The sequence below is a fragment of the Pseudonaja textilis genome, chromosome Z (genome assembly GCF_049901715.1).
Source record: "Pseudonaja textilis isolate UNSWEBS1 chromosome Z, rPseTex1.2, whole genome shotgun sequence".
NCBI classification, from domain to species: Eukaryota; Metazoa; Chordata; class Lepidosauria; order Squamata; family Elapidae; genus Pseudonaja; species Pseudonaja textilis.
In genome coordinates this window covers 97,939,099-97,956,438 of record NC_142008.1, presented here as the reverse complement: position 1 = coordinate 97,956,438, position 17,340 = coordinate 97,939,099, and the positions used below count along the sequence as shown (strand labels likewise).

The 17,340-nt window shown below is 42.5% G+C and overlaps 1 protein-coding gene across 1 annotated transcript in view; it reads left to right on the top strand.

Moving 5' to 3' along the window:
* Nucleotides 1–1,022: 1,022 nt before the first annotated feature.
* Nucleotides 1,023–17,340, top strand: part of SKAP1 (src kinase associated phosphoprotein 1) — a 502,719-nt gene continuing 486,401 nt past the window's right edge. The window contains exon 1 of the mRNA XM_087915468.1: nucleotides 1,023–1,197. Coding sequence (XP_087771594.1) covers nucleotides 1,146–1,197 — 52 coding nt within the window. The 5' untranslated portion in view covers nucleotides 1,023–1,145. The remainder of the gene's footprint in view (nucleotides 1,198–17,340) is intronic.

Sequence of the window (17,340 nt, the reverse complement as noted above, 5' to 3'; positions counted from 1 at the left end):
GAGCATGTGTTACAAAAACACTTTCAAGATCAGAGATATTTAACTACACAGGAAGTCTGATATCAGAGATATTTGGAGCATGTACAGATACATATAATTTATATGTAATTTATAAATTAAAATATATTAAAAATTGGATACACATTCCAAGCAAGATCACTTAGTTCAGGGGGGCTCCAATCTTGGCAATTTTAAGACTTTTGGACCTCAGTTTCCATTATTCTTCAACCAGCTATGCTGGCTGTGAAATTTTGGCAGTTGAAGCCCATAATTCTTATAATTTCCAAGGTTGGCGACCCCCTGAACTAAGTGACCTTAGTTGATCCAGGAAACTAAGCAGAGCTAGATCTCATTAATGCTTGACTCACCAAAAAATCCCAACGTGGTAAATTAGATGGAAAAGTTAAAAAAATATCGCAGAACGAATTTTTTTAAAAATGTACCACCACCACCACCACCAAGTGTTGATTATGTTTTAATTAGATTACTTGGTGGATCTGTTAGAGAATCTCTCTAGAAAAACCAGTGGGATTTTCCAGCCAAGGAAAAAGGACACATTCAGTCTGTGTTCTTGCAGCAAAATTGCTTGTTTTGCCTTATTGCATGAATGTTGGATTTCCTGCTCTTATAAAAAAGTTTAAACTGGTAATATTTAGGAAACATCCCTGATGTTAGTGTTTAATTCTAAAAAAGTAAAATAAAAAACACTATACATCCAAAGAAACAGGCACTCAAAAGCGGCCTTTCTAAAAAGCTGGGCCGTTCTATGATATCCTATGGAAGCTTCCCTGGGCCCAACTTCTGTGAAAATTGTACATTCTAGAGACACCAAAAATATATTCTTACTATCACTTTAGGTTCAATCAAAACAACATGGTTTGGATTACTATGATGAGAAAGGAGGAAATGCTTCCTCCAAACAATTGAATTACAGCTGCATTTCTGACTCTCTCACAGGTGCATGCTCAGCCTTTTCTGTTAGAGAAGGAGGGACTTGCAATTGTAAAGGAGGCAAACAGGCCCTTCCCTTTCTTTGTACAGTCTGCTGAATCTCCTTGCTTCCTTTTTCCTTCAGCAACTGCTAATAGTAGAAGAAGCAATAAATCCTAGCAGATTTGTTTTTTTTTACTCTAGATTTCTCCCTAATGAAAGCTGCAGCAGATATCCTTCCTGAGGACGTCCAGAAGCTCTTTGGAGGTAACTAGAAAGTTCCTTTCAATAACTAGGCATTTCGCCTATAACTCAGATGTTTTATGAGGGAAATAAAGGTCAAAAGATGGTGTCTTTAGTTAAAGAAACTTGAATACAGCTCCCCCTTGCTACAAAATGTAGATTGTATATTATCTTATTTTTAACCACTAATTATTACTGAGGTATTGGTAGATTGTTATCTCATGAAGCGATACCTCATGGTTGTCTTTTGGGAAAGCAGATTTTGCAGTAGGAACACCATTTTAAAACTTACAAATAAATAGGCACCTCATATTTCAATTATGGATATTACAGAAATGGAACTTGGGCATGAGTAGGTTAAAGAACAATCCAGACCTTTGTTATAATAAAATCCTCAGATTACAATATGATTTACTGTTAAGGAGAGCGTCAACCACCATTCCCACTTCTCTTTGGGAGGTTAAAAATACCTATGGCTTCAGTGGAGATTTTTTCCATCTTGTAGTGGAAAAAATCTTTGATTACTATCATGTGCCTACTCAGTGAAGGCTAACTGGTAAAGGGCAACACTGGGACATTTGTATTTGTTTTTTTTTGCAGTGCTTTAAACCAGATTAGGAAAAATAGCTCTTTCAAACAGAAGTTGCCTGTGTTCTGTCAAATAAAGCAGGCAGCAACTTTAGTATTTCATGAACCTTTTGTGCTTCCTTTTAAATTTCTTCTATTATAAAAATATATTTTCTATTTTCTATTTCTAATATTTCTTAATCTTACTTATTGTAAAACAATTAAAATAACTACTTAAATTAGGACAATTGAATGATTATTTTAAAAGCAGCAATTTCTCTCTGCCTTTTAATGATTACTGTAATCTATTTAAATAAAGGGACAAATTGTGGAACCCCTCTGTCCCATACTTTATGAAGTGGTAGAGGTAAAGAAAGGTAAAGATAGAAAAATGGCTATTATTGTTAAATATAAATTAAAATGTTTAAATCTTTCACACCTTTCTGTGGTAATACATGGATTAAGGTTTGTCTTCACTAGTTTATCCGTTAAAAATTTAATGCTGCGTTGAAACTAAATTATAGATTAGGGCTGCAGCCAGATAGTATAGGACTGATCGACATAGGTGAACCCAAACCCTAAATTGCAAATTGCTGTTTGTATCTGTTCTATCGCCAGAACAAAAGCAGACTCGAGACCGGAGTTGAATTCAGCTCTTTATTAACTGTCAGTAACTTCAACTAAAGTCGAGCTGCGGCAGCCCTTTTTATAGCGGCTGCTCGCAGCTCGCAACCAATGGCATTTATTTAAACTTCCCCCGCTTAGGCGGCCAATCGGAACTGTTGTTATCTACCAATCGCCAGCAATGGTATCTGTCCAATAGGAATGCAGTGTTAGGAGTATGCAAACAAGTATACTACACCCCTCCCCTCTTGGTTTGGTCCAACGTTACGTGATGTCGCGTAAGTAGGCGGGGCTTTTGTGGGTCCTAGTTGACCTGCTCAGTTCAGTCTCTGTGTTGACCTTGGTCAGTTCGGACAGGCTCGCCGTCTTTCCCATTCTTCTCTCTGGAACCTCCTGGAAGGATGATTCAGCCATGCCGCTCCCGCCGTGCCTTGTTGGTTTGGTTGGATGGGTGCTGTTGCTCCTATCTGATGTGTTCGGGCAGGTAGAGTCAGCTTGGCTGCTTCTTTCCTGGTTCTCCTTCAGCTCTCTTTTTTCAAATTCGCCCAATGGTAAGTAGTTTTTATTTCTTTTTGGGTTTTCAGTTTCTGGTTGGAGGTTTGTTAATGGAGGGTTTTTCTTTCTTTTATTATTTAAAGGTCCCCCCCCCTCTGGTTTTATTATTATTGTCTATCGGTTCTTGTGGATGTGTCTTTTCTATGTTCTGGGGTGTGTCGGTGTTGCGTTCGATGTATCGAGACCATAGTAGATCGATGTGTCTTTTCCACGATCTGCCGTCGGTTGTCTCTACCAGTACGATCGGGGGCCTGTAATTTGTGTTATTGTGGCTGGTAGCCACAACGGTTCTCCGGTAAGATTTTTTGCATATACCAGGTCACCTGGTATAAACGTGTGGTACTGGTGGCTTTTCGGGGTTGTAGGTGGGGTGTAGTCTGTCCAAGTATGAGCGCAATTTTCTGCCCATAAGAAGTTCAGCTGGGCTCTTGTTTGTTGATGTGCACAGTGTTATATGTTGAATGGTGAGCATGGTGTTGATTTTGTCCTGCATGTCGCCTCCTTCAAGTTTTTCTAATGCTTCTTTTGTGTACCGAACCATGCGTTCCACCCTTCCGTTCACCACTGGATGAGCTGGCGCTGTCAGAGCATGTTGTATTCCTTGTTCTGTGAGAAATTGTTCAAAAGCTAAAGCTGTGAACTGTGGGCCGTTGTCCGATACTACTACATCTGGTAGACCATGAGTGGCGAAAAGTTTCTTAAGTTGTTTAGTGACGGCTTCAGTCGTTGTTGAACTCATGATGCAGACCTCTAACCAGTTCGAGTAGGCCTCAAGGATGATTAAATATGTATATCCCTTTGTGGGTCTGGCAAAATCTATATGGATCCTTGACCAGGGGCCTCTGGGTGTTTCCCAGTCAAGGACTGGTGCTAAAGGGGGTTAGGTCTGGAGAACTGGCATTTATTACATGTTTTGACCCAGGTTTCAATGTCTTTGTCTATTCCTGGCCACCAGACGTAGCTTCTGGCCAGGGACTTCATTTTTACCATGCCCGGGTGTCCTTCATGTAACATGTTCAGCACATCTTCTTGCAATTTCCATGGAACAACAACCCTATCCCCCCACAATATGCAGCCTTTCTCAATTGACAAATCAGTTTGCCGGTTTTTGAACGGTTTAAAAGTCTCGTTTTTTTCATTTTCTGGCCAGTCCCTCCCCACCCAGTTCAGGATTCGGGCCATCAGTGCATCTTTTGCTGTTTCCCTTGCAATGTCCAATGCGGTGATGGGAAAGTTCGATATTGTTTCAATTTGCAGGGTGTGTGTGGTGGGAGCTGGGTCATCATCGTAGCCTGGTAGTGGTGAGCGGCTCAATGCGTCTGCATGGGGTATGGCTTTTCCTGGTCAGTAGATGAGCTTGTAATTGTAGGCTGCAAGAAATTCCGACCATCTTGTCATCCTTGGAGACAGGATGTTGGGGGTGGCCCTGTCTCCAGCCAGGATTCCTAGCAATGGTTTGTAGTCGGTAATCAAAGAAAATGTCCTACCATAAAGATATTTGTGAAAGCGTTTTACCCCCGAGATAGCGGCCAAGGCTTCTCTATCCAGTTGGCTGTAGTTTTTTTCAGTCTTGGACAACGTCTTGGAATAAAAGGTGATCGGTGCCTCTCTACCATCCGGTAGTGTGTGGCTAAGTATTGCGCCTACGCTGAATGGTGAAGTGTTGCAGGTGACAGTTAGTGGTAGCATGTCACTGTATTGGATCAATACAGATTTGGATGTAATTAAGTCCTTAATTCTTTGGAATGCAGCTTCTTCTTGTCGACCCCATTTTCAGATGGCTTTTTTATCAAACAATCTATGCAGTGGTTCCGCTATTGTTGCCTTTTGTGGCAAAAAGACATGATAAAAATTAAGGAGTCCCAGGAATGCCTGTAAATCCGTTTTGTTTTTAGGTCTGGGTGCTTCTTTTATTGCTCGTATTTTTTTTTTTGGTGGGGTGGATTCCTGCTTCATCAATAAGATATCCTAGGAACTCAACCTGATTTGTGGCAAGTTGGCATCTTTCTTTTTTGACCTTGAGTCCTGCTTCTCTAAACTTTTGCAAGACTGCCCTTAGCTGGTCTTTTAGTTGTTTTTTATTTCCGGCTGATATTAGTACATCATTGAAATAGGGAAATCACCCCTTTTAGTCCTTGGAGGAGGCGTTCCATCAGACTTTGGAAAACACCGGCGGCCACGCTGACACCAAATTGTAATCTGTTGCGTTTAAAGGCTCCTCTATGTGTTACAATAGTTTGTGCCTCTGCTGTCTCAGAATCAACTGGTAACTGTTGATATGCCTGCGTGAGATCGAGCTTTGCAAAATATTTTCCTCCCCACAACGAGTGCAACAGGTGCTGGACTACTGGAACGGGGTATGTACTCTGTTGCAATGCATGGTACAGAGTGGCCTTATAGTCACCACAGATGCACACGGACCCATCTGGTTTCACGAGGGTCACAATCGGGGTTTCCCATCTCGCATGGTCGGTTGGCTCTAACACCCCTTGTGCGATGAGCTTGTTCAGTTGCTCATCAATTTTTGGCCTTAATGCAAATGGTACCCGTCTGGCTTTAAGCCTGATAGGGGCTACGTTCAGGTTTAGGCTAAATGAGATAGGGGTCCCACGGTACTTGCCTAAGGTCCTGTCGAATACGTCATGAAACTCCTCCATCAGGTCTTTTTCCCAGTCTGTCACGGTGACGCTGTTGATTCCTGTCACTTCGATTCCTAGAGGCTCGAACCATTCTACACCAAGCAGGCTGGGGCGGTCTTGGTCAATGATGGTCAATGGAAGAATTTCAGTGTGTTTCTTAAATTTCACCTTGAAGTGTCCCAATCCCACTACCGGTATCTTGTTTCCTTGGTAGTCTTTTATCGTCAGGCTTTGCTCTTCGAGTTCTTTTTATTGTATGTCTGGTATCAAGTTTTTTATCGTGTTCCATGATACTATTGACAGATATGAGCCGGAGTCTACTTCCATTTCGCATGGCTCTCCTTCTATCTGGACATTTATTCGAACCTTCTTAGTACTGGTTGCTCTGGCAGTTCCAATAATAATTGTCTGATGTGTTTCTTCCTTCTCATTGAGTTGTTGACTTCTATTTTCTCATCTCCAATGACTTCCGGTCAGCTTCTCCTTAGTTCTGGGGGGGGCGCGGGGGGTACTGCCTCGTCTTTTTGGACTATAGGTCCTTTTGTTTCGGCAGACCCTTGCAATGTGCCCCCGTTTTTCGCAGTGTCTGCAGGTGGCATCCAAAAAATGACACTCAGAACGCGGGTGGTTTCCTCGGCACCCGGCACACTGAAAATCAGGTTTTCTCCCTCTTCTTTCTTGCTGGTTTTGCTCTGATTGGAGTCTGTTTACTTCTTCGTCTTCTTTCTCGGAGTTGGTTGATGACTCGATGTCTTCATGGTGGGTAGTTGCGGTAGTATGTTTCTGGGTACCTTCCGCTTTCTTTTCTCTGCTCTGGTTTGGGCTGTTTATTGTATTCATTTGCTTCATTTTCACTGCAGTTTTCTTTGCTGCCTCAGCTGCGGTTGCTTCAGCGATGGCTTCATTCGCAGTAATGTTGGGTCGATTTAGCAGCTTGCTCTGCAGGGTAGCGTCTCTCAGTCCGAGGACTATGTAATCCTTCATGGCTTCATCCATGTTGAGGAACTTGCATGCCCCTCCAATGTCCCTTAATGCTGCTACGAAGTCTCCAATACTCTTGCCTTCTTGTTGAACCCATTTGTAAAATTTGTGTCTTTGAATGAGGTTGGACACAACGGGCGCGTAATGGTTTCGCAGCATTCGGTTCAGGTCTGGCCATGCCATCTGTTTGACATCATTTGGTCTCGCTAATGCCTTCGCCATTTTAAAAATGGTCGGGTCGCAATGCGTCAGGAATACAGCTCTCTTCCTCTGGTCAGTGATTCCTTGTAGTTCGTTGCTTTCTAAGAACATCAGGAACCTGTCAATATATGATTCCCAGTCTTCTTCGGTTGGGTTGAACGGTGCGGGTGGCGAGTTGTTGCCGGCCATCTTGTTGATTTTTCGGCTGTCGTTGCCATGTGCTTACGGTCTTTGTTCCTTCAATCCCTCCTTCATCGCCAGTGTTCTATCGCCAGAACAAAAGCAGACTCGAGACCGGAGTTGAATTCAGCTCTTTATTAACTGTCAGTAACTTCAACTAAAGTCGAGCCGTGGCAGCCCTTTTTATAGCGGCTGCTCGCGGCTTGCAACCAATGGCATTTATTTAAACTTCCCCCGCTTAGGCGGCCAATCGGAACTGTTGTTATCTACCAATCCCCAGTGATGGTATCTGTCCAATAGGAATGCAGTATTACGAGTATGCAAACAAGTACACTACAGTATCAGTAAATTGCTTATTTTGAGAGCCATCTTTTTTGCAGTATTTTAAATTAAATGTTTAAACATGAAAAATATCTTATGGGGATACCAAACCTGTATTGAAAAAGGAAACATCCTCTTCTGGAAAACTGGCCCCAAATTTTTAGCCCTGTTTTGGTGATGTTACTTAATCTACTTAAACTTTTCTTGTGGCTTTCACAGGCCTGCAGATAATCCTTGGCTTCCAATCATCCATTTAACAACTGTTCAAAATTATGATGTCCTTGGAAAAGGTGACTTTTCATCTTTTCACCTGGCAATCATTTATAATAGTCACACCACCCTTGTGGTCACATGATCACAATTTGGATGCTTGGTACGAATTTGCATTTAAGACCAGAGCAGTATTCTGCACTCACTTGATTGTGATTTGTGATTTTTTTTTTGCTGAGTTTTGGCAAAAAATACCCTTTGGTAAGGATATTTGGTAAACTGGATTTGCTTAACAACCACACAATACACTTAATAATTGTGATGATTTGTTTAACAATCTCAAAAATAAAAATCAGGTTTGATTCAATTCACATCTGTCCCAATTTACAATGAAAAATCTGATCCCAACTGTGGTCATAAATCAAGGAGTATCTGTATTGTAAGTCAAGTAGTATTTTGTTTTTTAAAGGTGATCTCTGGATCTCCTGCACTTGTTATATACGTTTCTTGGGAGTAGGTTCAATGAATGCCAACATATTTGAAATTGAGGTAGATAAAGGCTTTTCATTATGGCCACATTAACATGCATTCCTTAATTCCAAGGGTCTTCAAACTTGGCAAGTTTAAGACTTATGGACTTCAACTTCCAGAATTCTTGAGCTAAACATGACTGGAGGAGGAATTCTGGGAGTTGAAGTCCATAAGTCTTAAAGCTGTCAAATTTGAAGACCCCTGATTAATTTCCTTTTAATTCCTTTAATCTGGTTGGCAGAAAAAAATGCTGACATATATTGCTTTTACCAACTGCTCAACTAAGAATATTTAATATTGTAAGCCATCTAGCATTGCCCTGTTATAAGATGGGCAGCTGATACATTTGATAAATAAATGAAAATGGAAGAAGACAATGCTCTTCCTCCAAGAGAACCTATGTATTTTTTTTACAGAAAAATCTTTTCTTTTCAGGGGCTCAGTTTCTTTTCACTGAACTCAGTGAGATCAATGTAGCAAACAGCTACCAATATATACTGGAGTTTGTTAGCAGGGAAGTACTTGTGTGATTCCGCCCCGCCCTCCAAAAAGTTCATTACTAGGATACTTTGCAGCTGACTCAAAATGATTTGAGCCAACCTTATACATGGATTTTAGTCTGGAATACAGTTGAGATATTATGGAAACTGATTCTAATGCAGACATTCAATCTACCAGAGGCCCTGCAACAAATCCAGATGCCAACTTTGGCCCCACATCAAGCCAACCATAGTACCACAGGCCCCAACAAGTACATAAATGGATTGGAATGACAGATGTCATCATCTGCTAACAATGCATCTCTACAGGACATATAAGACAATTTTGGTTGAAAGAATTAATGGATAGAAGTTCATATCAGGACATATAAGTCAAAATAATGACAAAGTGGTATTGGGGCATTTTAAACTCCCTGGGCAATCTCTTGCATATTTTAAAGTGATCCCTTTGGAAAAATTAGATTTTAACTGCACCATTAATAGAAAGGTTGCTGAACTCACATACATTAAAATGTTTTAGGTTGAAAAGGTCTCAGCAAATAATGGGTTTTTAACTAACAAGTAACATATAATCTGCCTAACATATACCATTTATCTGCATAGTCAACCTGTCTCCATTTCCTTTCCCCAACTCTTCTCAATTTAAATCCTATATTAGTCACACCACTACCAAGTATCTGATGACTTTGGGGTAATATTTTTTACTTGGAAAAAGTGCTATCAGATTCTTTCAGAGACAGGAATGGTGTCTGCATTCTATTATTTTTCCCTATAAAAATTGCCTGCATAAATTAATATAAAAACAATAACAAAGCATTTCATTCATTGATTTGTGTGTGTGTATGTGTGTGTGTATTTAAATGCTGCAGTGCACCTAATATTAGCTTATCTAATCTTACAAAAATTGCAGTATTTTTTTTATTGATAATATAACAAAACTGTATATTTTGGTCATTGACAAATATATGACAAAAGACATATCCTGGCATTAATGGTAACCTATAATTGCAAGTTTTGAAAAGAGTATTTTATTCTTTTAGAAAAAAGGAACTGAAGCCTATAAATTACTGTAAAAGTACTTGAGAAGTTACAAGATTAAAGCTACATCTAAGGAATGTTATAGTGTATAATAATGTACCATATTTTTCGGACTTTAGGAAAAACTGGACCATAAGACACACCTTGGTTTAGAGGAGGAAAACAAAAAAAATAGTTTTTTACTTCCGCATAGTCCCGTTTTTGCCTTCCCCAACGTCCGGAAGCACTCTGCAGACCCATTTTTGGCCTCCCAAAGCCTCTGGGTGTCCCACCCTCCTGCAGAGTGTCCGGAAATATTTTGTGGTCCCAACAAAAAAGAACTAAAACAAGCTATAGCAGTATAAATAGTGCTACATAACCATGAGTTAAGGACAACAGGGCAGATATAAACTGCCTAGGTCTGATTACTTCTAACAATCACTTCTCCACAAATGTTGTACACTGCTGCATAAAACAGCAACATAATGTGTTAGAAATATAATTAGAAAGTGATTGTGATGATCTGGGGCTTGGCACAAAGGCAACTCAGCCAGAGAATAAGTATAGGTCCCTTATTAGCTCCAACTTTGCCCCCAATGTCCTGGTTACCTTCCAGTCTGGAGAAAAAAACTCCCACAAACCTGCAACAGCCTTTGGCTGCAGATATTCCAATCCAAAAGTTGTAAACAGAAAATCCGGCAGAACAAGATAAGGAATTCCAGAAATGAAGTAACACAGCAGTAAATCAAACCAGTTGGGAGGATGCCAGGAACTGTGATAACAGCAGCCAACACTAGATAAACTCAGCAATTGTTCCTGACAACTGCCCCACCCATTTGCCTCTCTTTTAAACTCTATCCCCAGGTGTGCCTTGTGAAGGGAATCAGGCAGTGGTGGGATTCAATTTTTTTTACTACTGGCTCTGTGGGCATGGCTTGGTGAGTGTGACAGAGGAAATGTACTGTAAAATCTCCAGTCAGAGGTGGTATTGGCGGTTCTCCGAACTACTCAAAATTTCCCTTGTTCTACCTCTTCTCTGTTCTGCCTAGCCTGACTTTGCCCTTCCCCGGTTTCCTCCACAGCCAACGGGACCAGACTCCGATGGGGGCATGACAGTGATATGGTGATATAAAATTTCCCTGTATAGTCAGGCAATTTATAAGTAATGAAAAAAGACGAGTATTACAAGTATCTCTGTAAAGTGACAAAATAGAAGGATATGGTGGATGGTTTCAATTTTTGCAAAGTGCAGTTGTTTAAAATGGGAGGGTATATATTTCCAAACTATGGTGTAAGACTGCTTAATGCTTATTCATTTCTGTTTCTTGATCTTTCTGAGCAAAGCCTCATTTAGGGTTATATAAACTATGACCTTGTAAGAAGTAGGTTACAAACTTCTTTCATCTGCAGAACTTCTCTAAGCCAAACCCTTTGCAGCATCAGAAAAAGAATGAATGAATGAATGAAAGAAAGAAAGAAAGAAAGAAAGAAAGAAAGAAAGAAAGAAAGAAAGAAAAGTGAGGAATCGATTTGATCTAACTCTTGAAAATAGAAGGTTGGTGACTGTGACCATCTAGCTGCTCATCAAACAAAACAAATCTAATCTTGTAAAATATACTTAACACAAATAGAACAATTTCATCAATAGACTACAACTATTGCTATGTGTATCCATCCATTAAAAAAAATAATTGTAATAGTGAAATGCAGTACAAACTAAACTTAAAGGAAGAAAAAGGTAGAAAAGAGGAAAAAGTGCAAAAAAAGAAAGAAAATATAATAAAGGGAAAGAAAATATATAAAGTACTGACTTTAGTCCGCTCTAGTATCCCATTCTGAAATCATGAAATTGCATATCTTTGTTTAAAAATCCAAACAATCTATTTCCTAAGAAAAGCTATTTTTTTTTCTAATTCATTGCAAAATGATATTGTAAAAGTTTCAATATTTCAATTTTATCTGGGTCCTAAGTCAATTTTGTAATTTTCTAATATCAAATGTTGCAGATAATGGTATATTTTAATGATTTATGAAGAATTGATTTGTTACACAGGGCCTTAGATTTAGTTCATTTTGGTATTTGGTCTTCTGAATGCTAATCAAACAGATTTACAAAGATACATGTTGAAGGGAATAGGATTTTCAATACCTTTAATTTATAAACTTAGATTTCCTCCCCCCCTTTTAAGTTACATTCAGATAAGAGTTAGACCATAACTTTGAATTAGAACACTCTCCTAAAATCCGTTTGCAATGCTAGCATATATTTGCAGAACATTTGAATGAGCAAGTTTCTAGAAATTAGTAACAGTGTCACTTAGCCACTTCTGATGCTTACATCCAGCTGCATGGTATTGATTTAACTTTCCCTCCCTTCATCTCATTTGTCTACCTATTTAAGTTAGTTTTGATTCTTTACTTTAATTGGCATAATTAAGTTTTTTCTCAGTATTTTCTATGACAGGAAAGCTTTATCTGCTAAATAAGTTTTGTATTGCTATTTCCACTATAAGTGTTAACAAAATTTTTCCATTGGTTTATCCAGTGTTGCAAGGATTTAGTCAGAAAAGATTTTAAGGAGTTGCTTTTGTTAGATCTGGGAGGATGGTTCAGGAACGGAGGCAAGACTCAGATAGCAACAACAGCTCTTTATTTGTGACTTCAGATCTGAGCAACTAATCCCAGCCGCAGCAGCCCCTTATATAGGGCGGCTGCGGCTAGGCAGCCAATGAAGGCGATTTGAGTTTGCCGCTCTTGGCAGGGCCAATCATGGCAGCCCGTTTACTGGCCAATCGCATCAGTCTATGGCGACCAATCACGATCGGCTATCAGCGGGCCAATCAGGTTTGCAGGCTTTGAGCCTGCTAGTCCGGAACACCCCTCCCCTCTTGGTTCCGTTTAAGGGGTGGAGTAATATAGTCTCGCAGGTAGGCAGGTCTTCGCACCTGTCTCTGCCTGACTTCTCACGCAATTCAATTGTCCCTGTTCAAATCCGGGTTCAGATGGACTGCTTGCTGGATCAAACAGGAACGTGAACCGTGCCATGGTCAGGGCTCTCCTCTAGTGCCCCGGGGTGATAGAGTCCTCAGCTTCGTTGCTACTGCCATGGCTCCCGGGCTCGCTGAACCTGCCTGGCTGCTGCTTCTTGGCGAAGCGTTCGTCTGTCCAGGCTCAGCTGCAGCTGGTGAGTGTTGCAAACTATGGTGCGGTGATCTCGGTGTTAGTTCAGAATAAACAGGTGTTGGTTCTAATTCTGAGTTCACAGCTTCCTCCCCCGGTGTCAAAGTTAGGGTCACGGTTGGAAGATGTGGTTAGTCTGGGCGCAGCTGGTCAATATGGCGTTTCCATGCTCTGCCATCAGTGGTGAGTAGACGGTAGGAGCGGGGACCCGTAACTTGAGTTACTTGGGCAGGAATCCAGAGGGGATCCCAGAAAATTTTTTTGTGAATACAAGGTCTCCTACCTTAAAGGCACGGTGCTTGCTGCTGGAACCCAGGGGCTTTTCCAGGGTGTAGGCAGGGTGCAAACGGTCTAGAGGCGATCTGAGTTTCTTGGCCATCAGGAGTTCAGCTGGGCTCTTGTTGGTCGTGTTGTTTGGTGTGATGTGTTGCAGGAGCAGCATTCTAGTGACTTTGTCGTGGATGTTACCTTCTTCCATTTTCTGCAGGGTTTTCTTTGTAAACTGAACCATTCGTTCAGCCCTACCATTCGCCGCAGGATGAGCCGGCGATGTGAGTGCGTGTCGGATGCCCCGTTCCACTAAATACTGTTCAAAGGCTAAGGCAGTAAATTGGGGACCATTGTCAGAGACCAGGACATCTGGTAACCTGTGTGTGGCGAAGAGTCTGTTCAGGTTTTTGATGACTGCCTCAGTAGTGGTTGCTTTCATTTTATTGACCTCAAGCCAGTTAGAATACGCATCTACGGTTATTAAGAAAGTGTGGCCTCTCGTAGGTCCCGCAAAGTCAATATGAATGCGAGACCAGGGACTCCTGGGTATTTCCCATTCTGCTGGTGGAGCTTTTGGTGGGGCTGAGTGGTTTTCCTGGCATCTGTTACAAGAGGCGACCCAGGTTTCGATTTGTTTGTCCATACCTGGCCACCAGGCGTAACTTCTTGCCAGCGCTTTCATATGCACGATGCCCGGGTGTCCATCGTGTAGCATTTGCAAAATCCTTTTTTTAAACTTAGTTGGTACAACAACTCGGTCTCCCCACAAGATGCACCCTCTTTGTGAAAAAAGTTCTGTTTGTCTGTTTTTAAATGGCTTAAATATTTCCTTAGGGTCGTAATCTGGCCATCCCCTCTCCACCCAGCCAAGAACTCGTGCCAAACAAGAGTCTCTTTTGGTTTCAAAGGCGATGTCTTGGGCCGTTAGTGGAGGTGGGGGCATTGTCTCTATTTGCAGTACCGGGAGTGTGGGAGCTGGGTCTTCCTGTGGCTCGGGTAGTGGCGAGTGGCTCAAGGCATCTGCGTGAGGAATAGATTTCCCCGGGCGATACTTTAATTGATAGTCGTAGGCAGCAAGAAATTCTGACCATCGCGTCATTCTGGGGGAGAGAATGTGTGGAGTAGGTTTGTCACCCGCCAGAATCCCAAGTAGTGGCTTATGATCCGTTATAATAGAAAATGGTCTCCCATAAACATATTCATGAAATCGTTTTATTGCAGAGACAATAGCAAGGGCTTCCTTATCTAAATGGCTATAGTTTCTTTCTGTTTTTGATAGAGTTCTTGAAAAAAATGCAATTGGTGCCTCTGAGCCATTTGGTAGGACGTGGCTCAGGATGGCCCCCACCCTAAATGGTGAGGCATCGCAAGTGACAGTCAAAGGCAGTGTCTCGTTATACTGAATTAGTACTGCATTAGAGGTAAGGAGGTCTTTTACTTGCTGGAAGGCGTGTTCCTCCCGATGTCCCCAAGTCCAGGATGCCCTTTTATCGAGTAGTCTATGAAGGGGCTCAGCAACAGTCGCCTTCTGGGGTAGGAAGATGTTATAAAAGTTAATAAGTCCCAGGAAGGCTTGGAGGTCAGTTTTGTTTTTGGGTCTTGGGGCATTTTTGATAGCTGCCAATTTCTTTTCTGTAGGGTGGATTCCTTGCTTGTCAAGGAGGTAGCCAAGAAACTCCACCCTTTCTGTGCAAAGCTGGCACTTTTCCTTCTTAACCTTGTGGCCAGCATCTTTGAACCTCTGTAGGATTGTTCTGAGGCGTTTCTCTAATTGGTTTTTTGTGGGTGCTGCTATTAATATGTCATCAAAATAGGGCACGACCCCTTTTATACCTTGTAATAGTCTCTCCATCAGGCTTTGAAAAATGCCTGGGGCTACGCTTACTCCAAACTGGAGCCTGTTGCATTTGAATGCACCACGATGTGTGACTATAGTTTGGGCTTCTGCAGTCTCGGGATCAACTGGCAGCTGTTGATACACTTGGGCCAGATCTAATTTTGCGAATATTTTGCCACCCCCAAGTGAATGCAGGAGATGTTGAACAACTGGTACTGGGTAGGCACTCTGCTGTAGCGCGTGATTGAGGGTGGCCTTGTAGTCACCACAGATTCTTATAGACCCGTCAGGCTTTATGGGGGTGACAATTGGTGTCTCCCATCGGGCGTGGTCAATAGGTTCTAACATGCCTTGTACAATTAGTTTGTCCAGTTGCTCATCAATTTTGGATTTGAGAGCAAAGGGAACTTGGCGTGGCTTTAGGCGAATGGGTGCAATGTTGGGGCAAAGATTAAATGAAATAGGGGACCCCTTGTACTTGCCTAGGCTTTCGTTGAACACTTCTCAGAAGTCGTGGATGAGAGCCGCCTCCCAGTCAGCGTCTTCAGTATGATGGATGCCAGCCATTCCGATTCCTAATGGCGCGAACCACTGAAGGCCCAATAGACTTGGCCAGTCTCTGTCTATGATGGTGAGTGGTAGAATTTCATCATGTCCCTTGAAAGAGACCTGGACATGGCGGGTACCTGCGACTGGAATCCGGTTGCCTTGATAGTCTTTCAGTATGAGTCTCTGACTGCTGAGGTCTTGGTGTCAGATGTTGGGAATTAGCTGCTTGAGTGTTCTCCAGGATACCATGGATAGTGATGACCCAGAGTCGACTTCCATGATGCACAGTTTGTTTTCAATGGTGACCTTTACTTGGATTTTTTTAGCGTCAAGTGATGAAGCGTGGCTGATGGTGATGGTTTGATGAGCCTCCTCTCGTCTGGGCGTGTTGTTAAACCTTCGGGGTCTGCTGTACTGGTTCCACTGGTTGCTAGAGCAGTCCCTCTGTTGGTGGAGTTGCCATCATACCTCTTTGGGCTGCTCCTCTCCGTCTGGGACTGGAATTTCTCTTGTTTCTGCATACCTTGCGATGTGCCTCGTTTCGCAAAAAGCGACACATGGCGTCTAAGAATCTGCATTCGGATCGGGATGGTTTCCCCGCATCTGGCGCATTGGTAGTTGGGTTTACGACCCCGTTGGTCCTGTTGCTTACATTCCGACCGGAGCCTGTGGACTTCTTCTTCCTCGCTGTCTGAGGATGACTCGACATCTTCATGATGGGTGGTCAATGTGTACTTGTCTGAAGGTTTCCCAGCATCATTGGGTTGGCGGTTGGTTCCGCTGGTTCGACGCATTCGTGCTGCTGATTTACGAGTGGCTTCAGCGGCGGTGGCGTCTGCTATGGCATTTGCAAGCGAGATGTCTCCCTTGACCATGATCTTGCTCTGGACGGTCTGGGTCTCTGAGGCCAAGGACGATGCGGTCTCTCATGGCTTCTTCGAGGTTGGCGGCCACATAAACCGCCCAGGTTCCTCAGGTCTGCCACAAAATCCCCAACGCTCTCACCTTCACGCTGGTCCCTCTGGTAGAACTCGTGTCTGCGAATGAGAGTTGGCACGGCTGGGGCATAATGGTTGCGCAGGATGGGAGCAAGGGTGTCCCAGTCCATTGTTTTAACCTCAGCTGGCTTCGCTAAGGCTTTAGCCATCTTAAAAATGGCTGGCCCACAATGGGTTAGAAAAACGGCTCGTTTCTTGCTAGGCGTGGCATCTTTGAGGTTGTTGGACTCCAGGAACATTTGAAATCTGTCCATATATGAGTCCCAGTCTTCGCTAGCTGGATCGAATGGTGCGGGTGGTATAGCGCTGCTGGCCATGTCGCCGTCGTTGCGCTCTGTCAGCCACGTGCTCCTTCAGCTAGCTCAAATCAATAGACTTTGTTGCCTCCGCATCCCATCCTCGTCACCAGTGTTAGATCTGGGAGGATGGTTCAAGAACAGAGGCAAGACTCAGATAGCAACAACAGCTCTTTATTTGTGACTTCAGATCTGAGCAACTAATCCCAGCCGCAGCAGCCCCTTATATAGGGCTGGCTGCGGCTAGGCAGCCAATGAAGGCGATTTGAGTTTGCCGCTCTTGGCAGGGCCAATCGTGGCGGCCCGTTTACTGGCCAATCGCATCAGTCTATGGCGACCAATCACGATCGGCTATCAGCGGGCCAATCAGGTTTGCAGGCTTCGAGCCTGCTAGTCCGGAACAGCTTTTATAACTCAGTCACAAATACTTGATCACTATATGTGTGAATTAGTGAGATGAAAGCTGCAGAGGCTTGTGGACATTCTTGTCAGTTCATATGTCCCAGAGTTGAAACAAGAAACTAAAAATAGCTTTTAAAGAGATTTTTAGTTCAAATATAAGTGTCAACATTTTGGGCTCTGTTTTAGAAACACTTTTTTTTAAAAAAAACCTGAATTATCTTCCCCATCTGAACATGTGGTCTTCTTTTCCTTTTTAAAATGGAGGATGTGATACTGTCAACTCATTTCATTTTGCTTCTTTTTAATGTT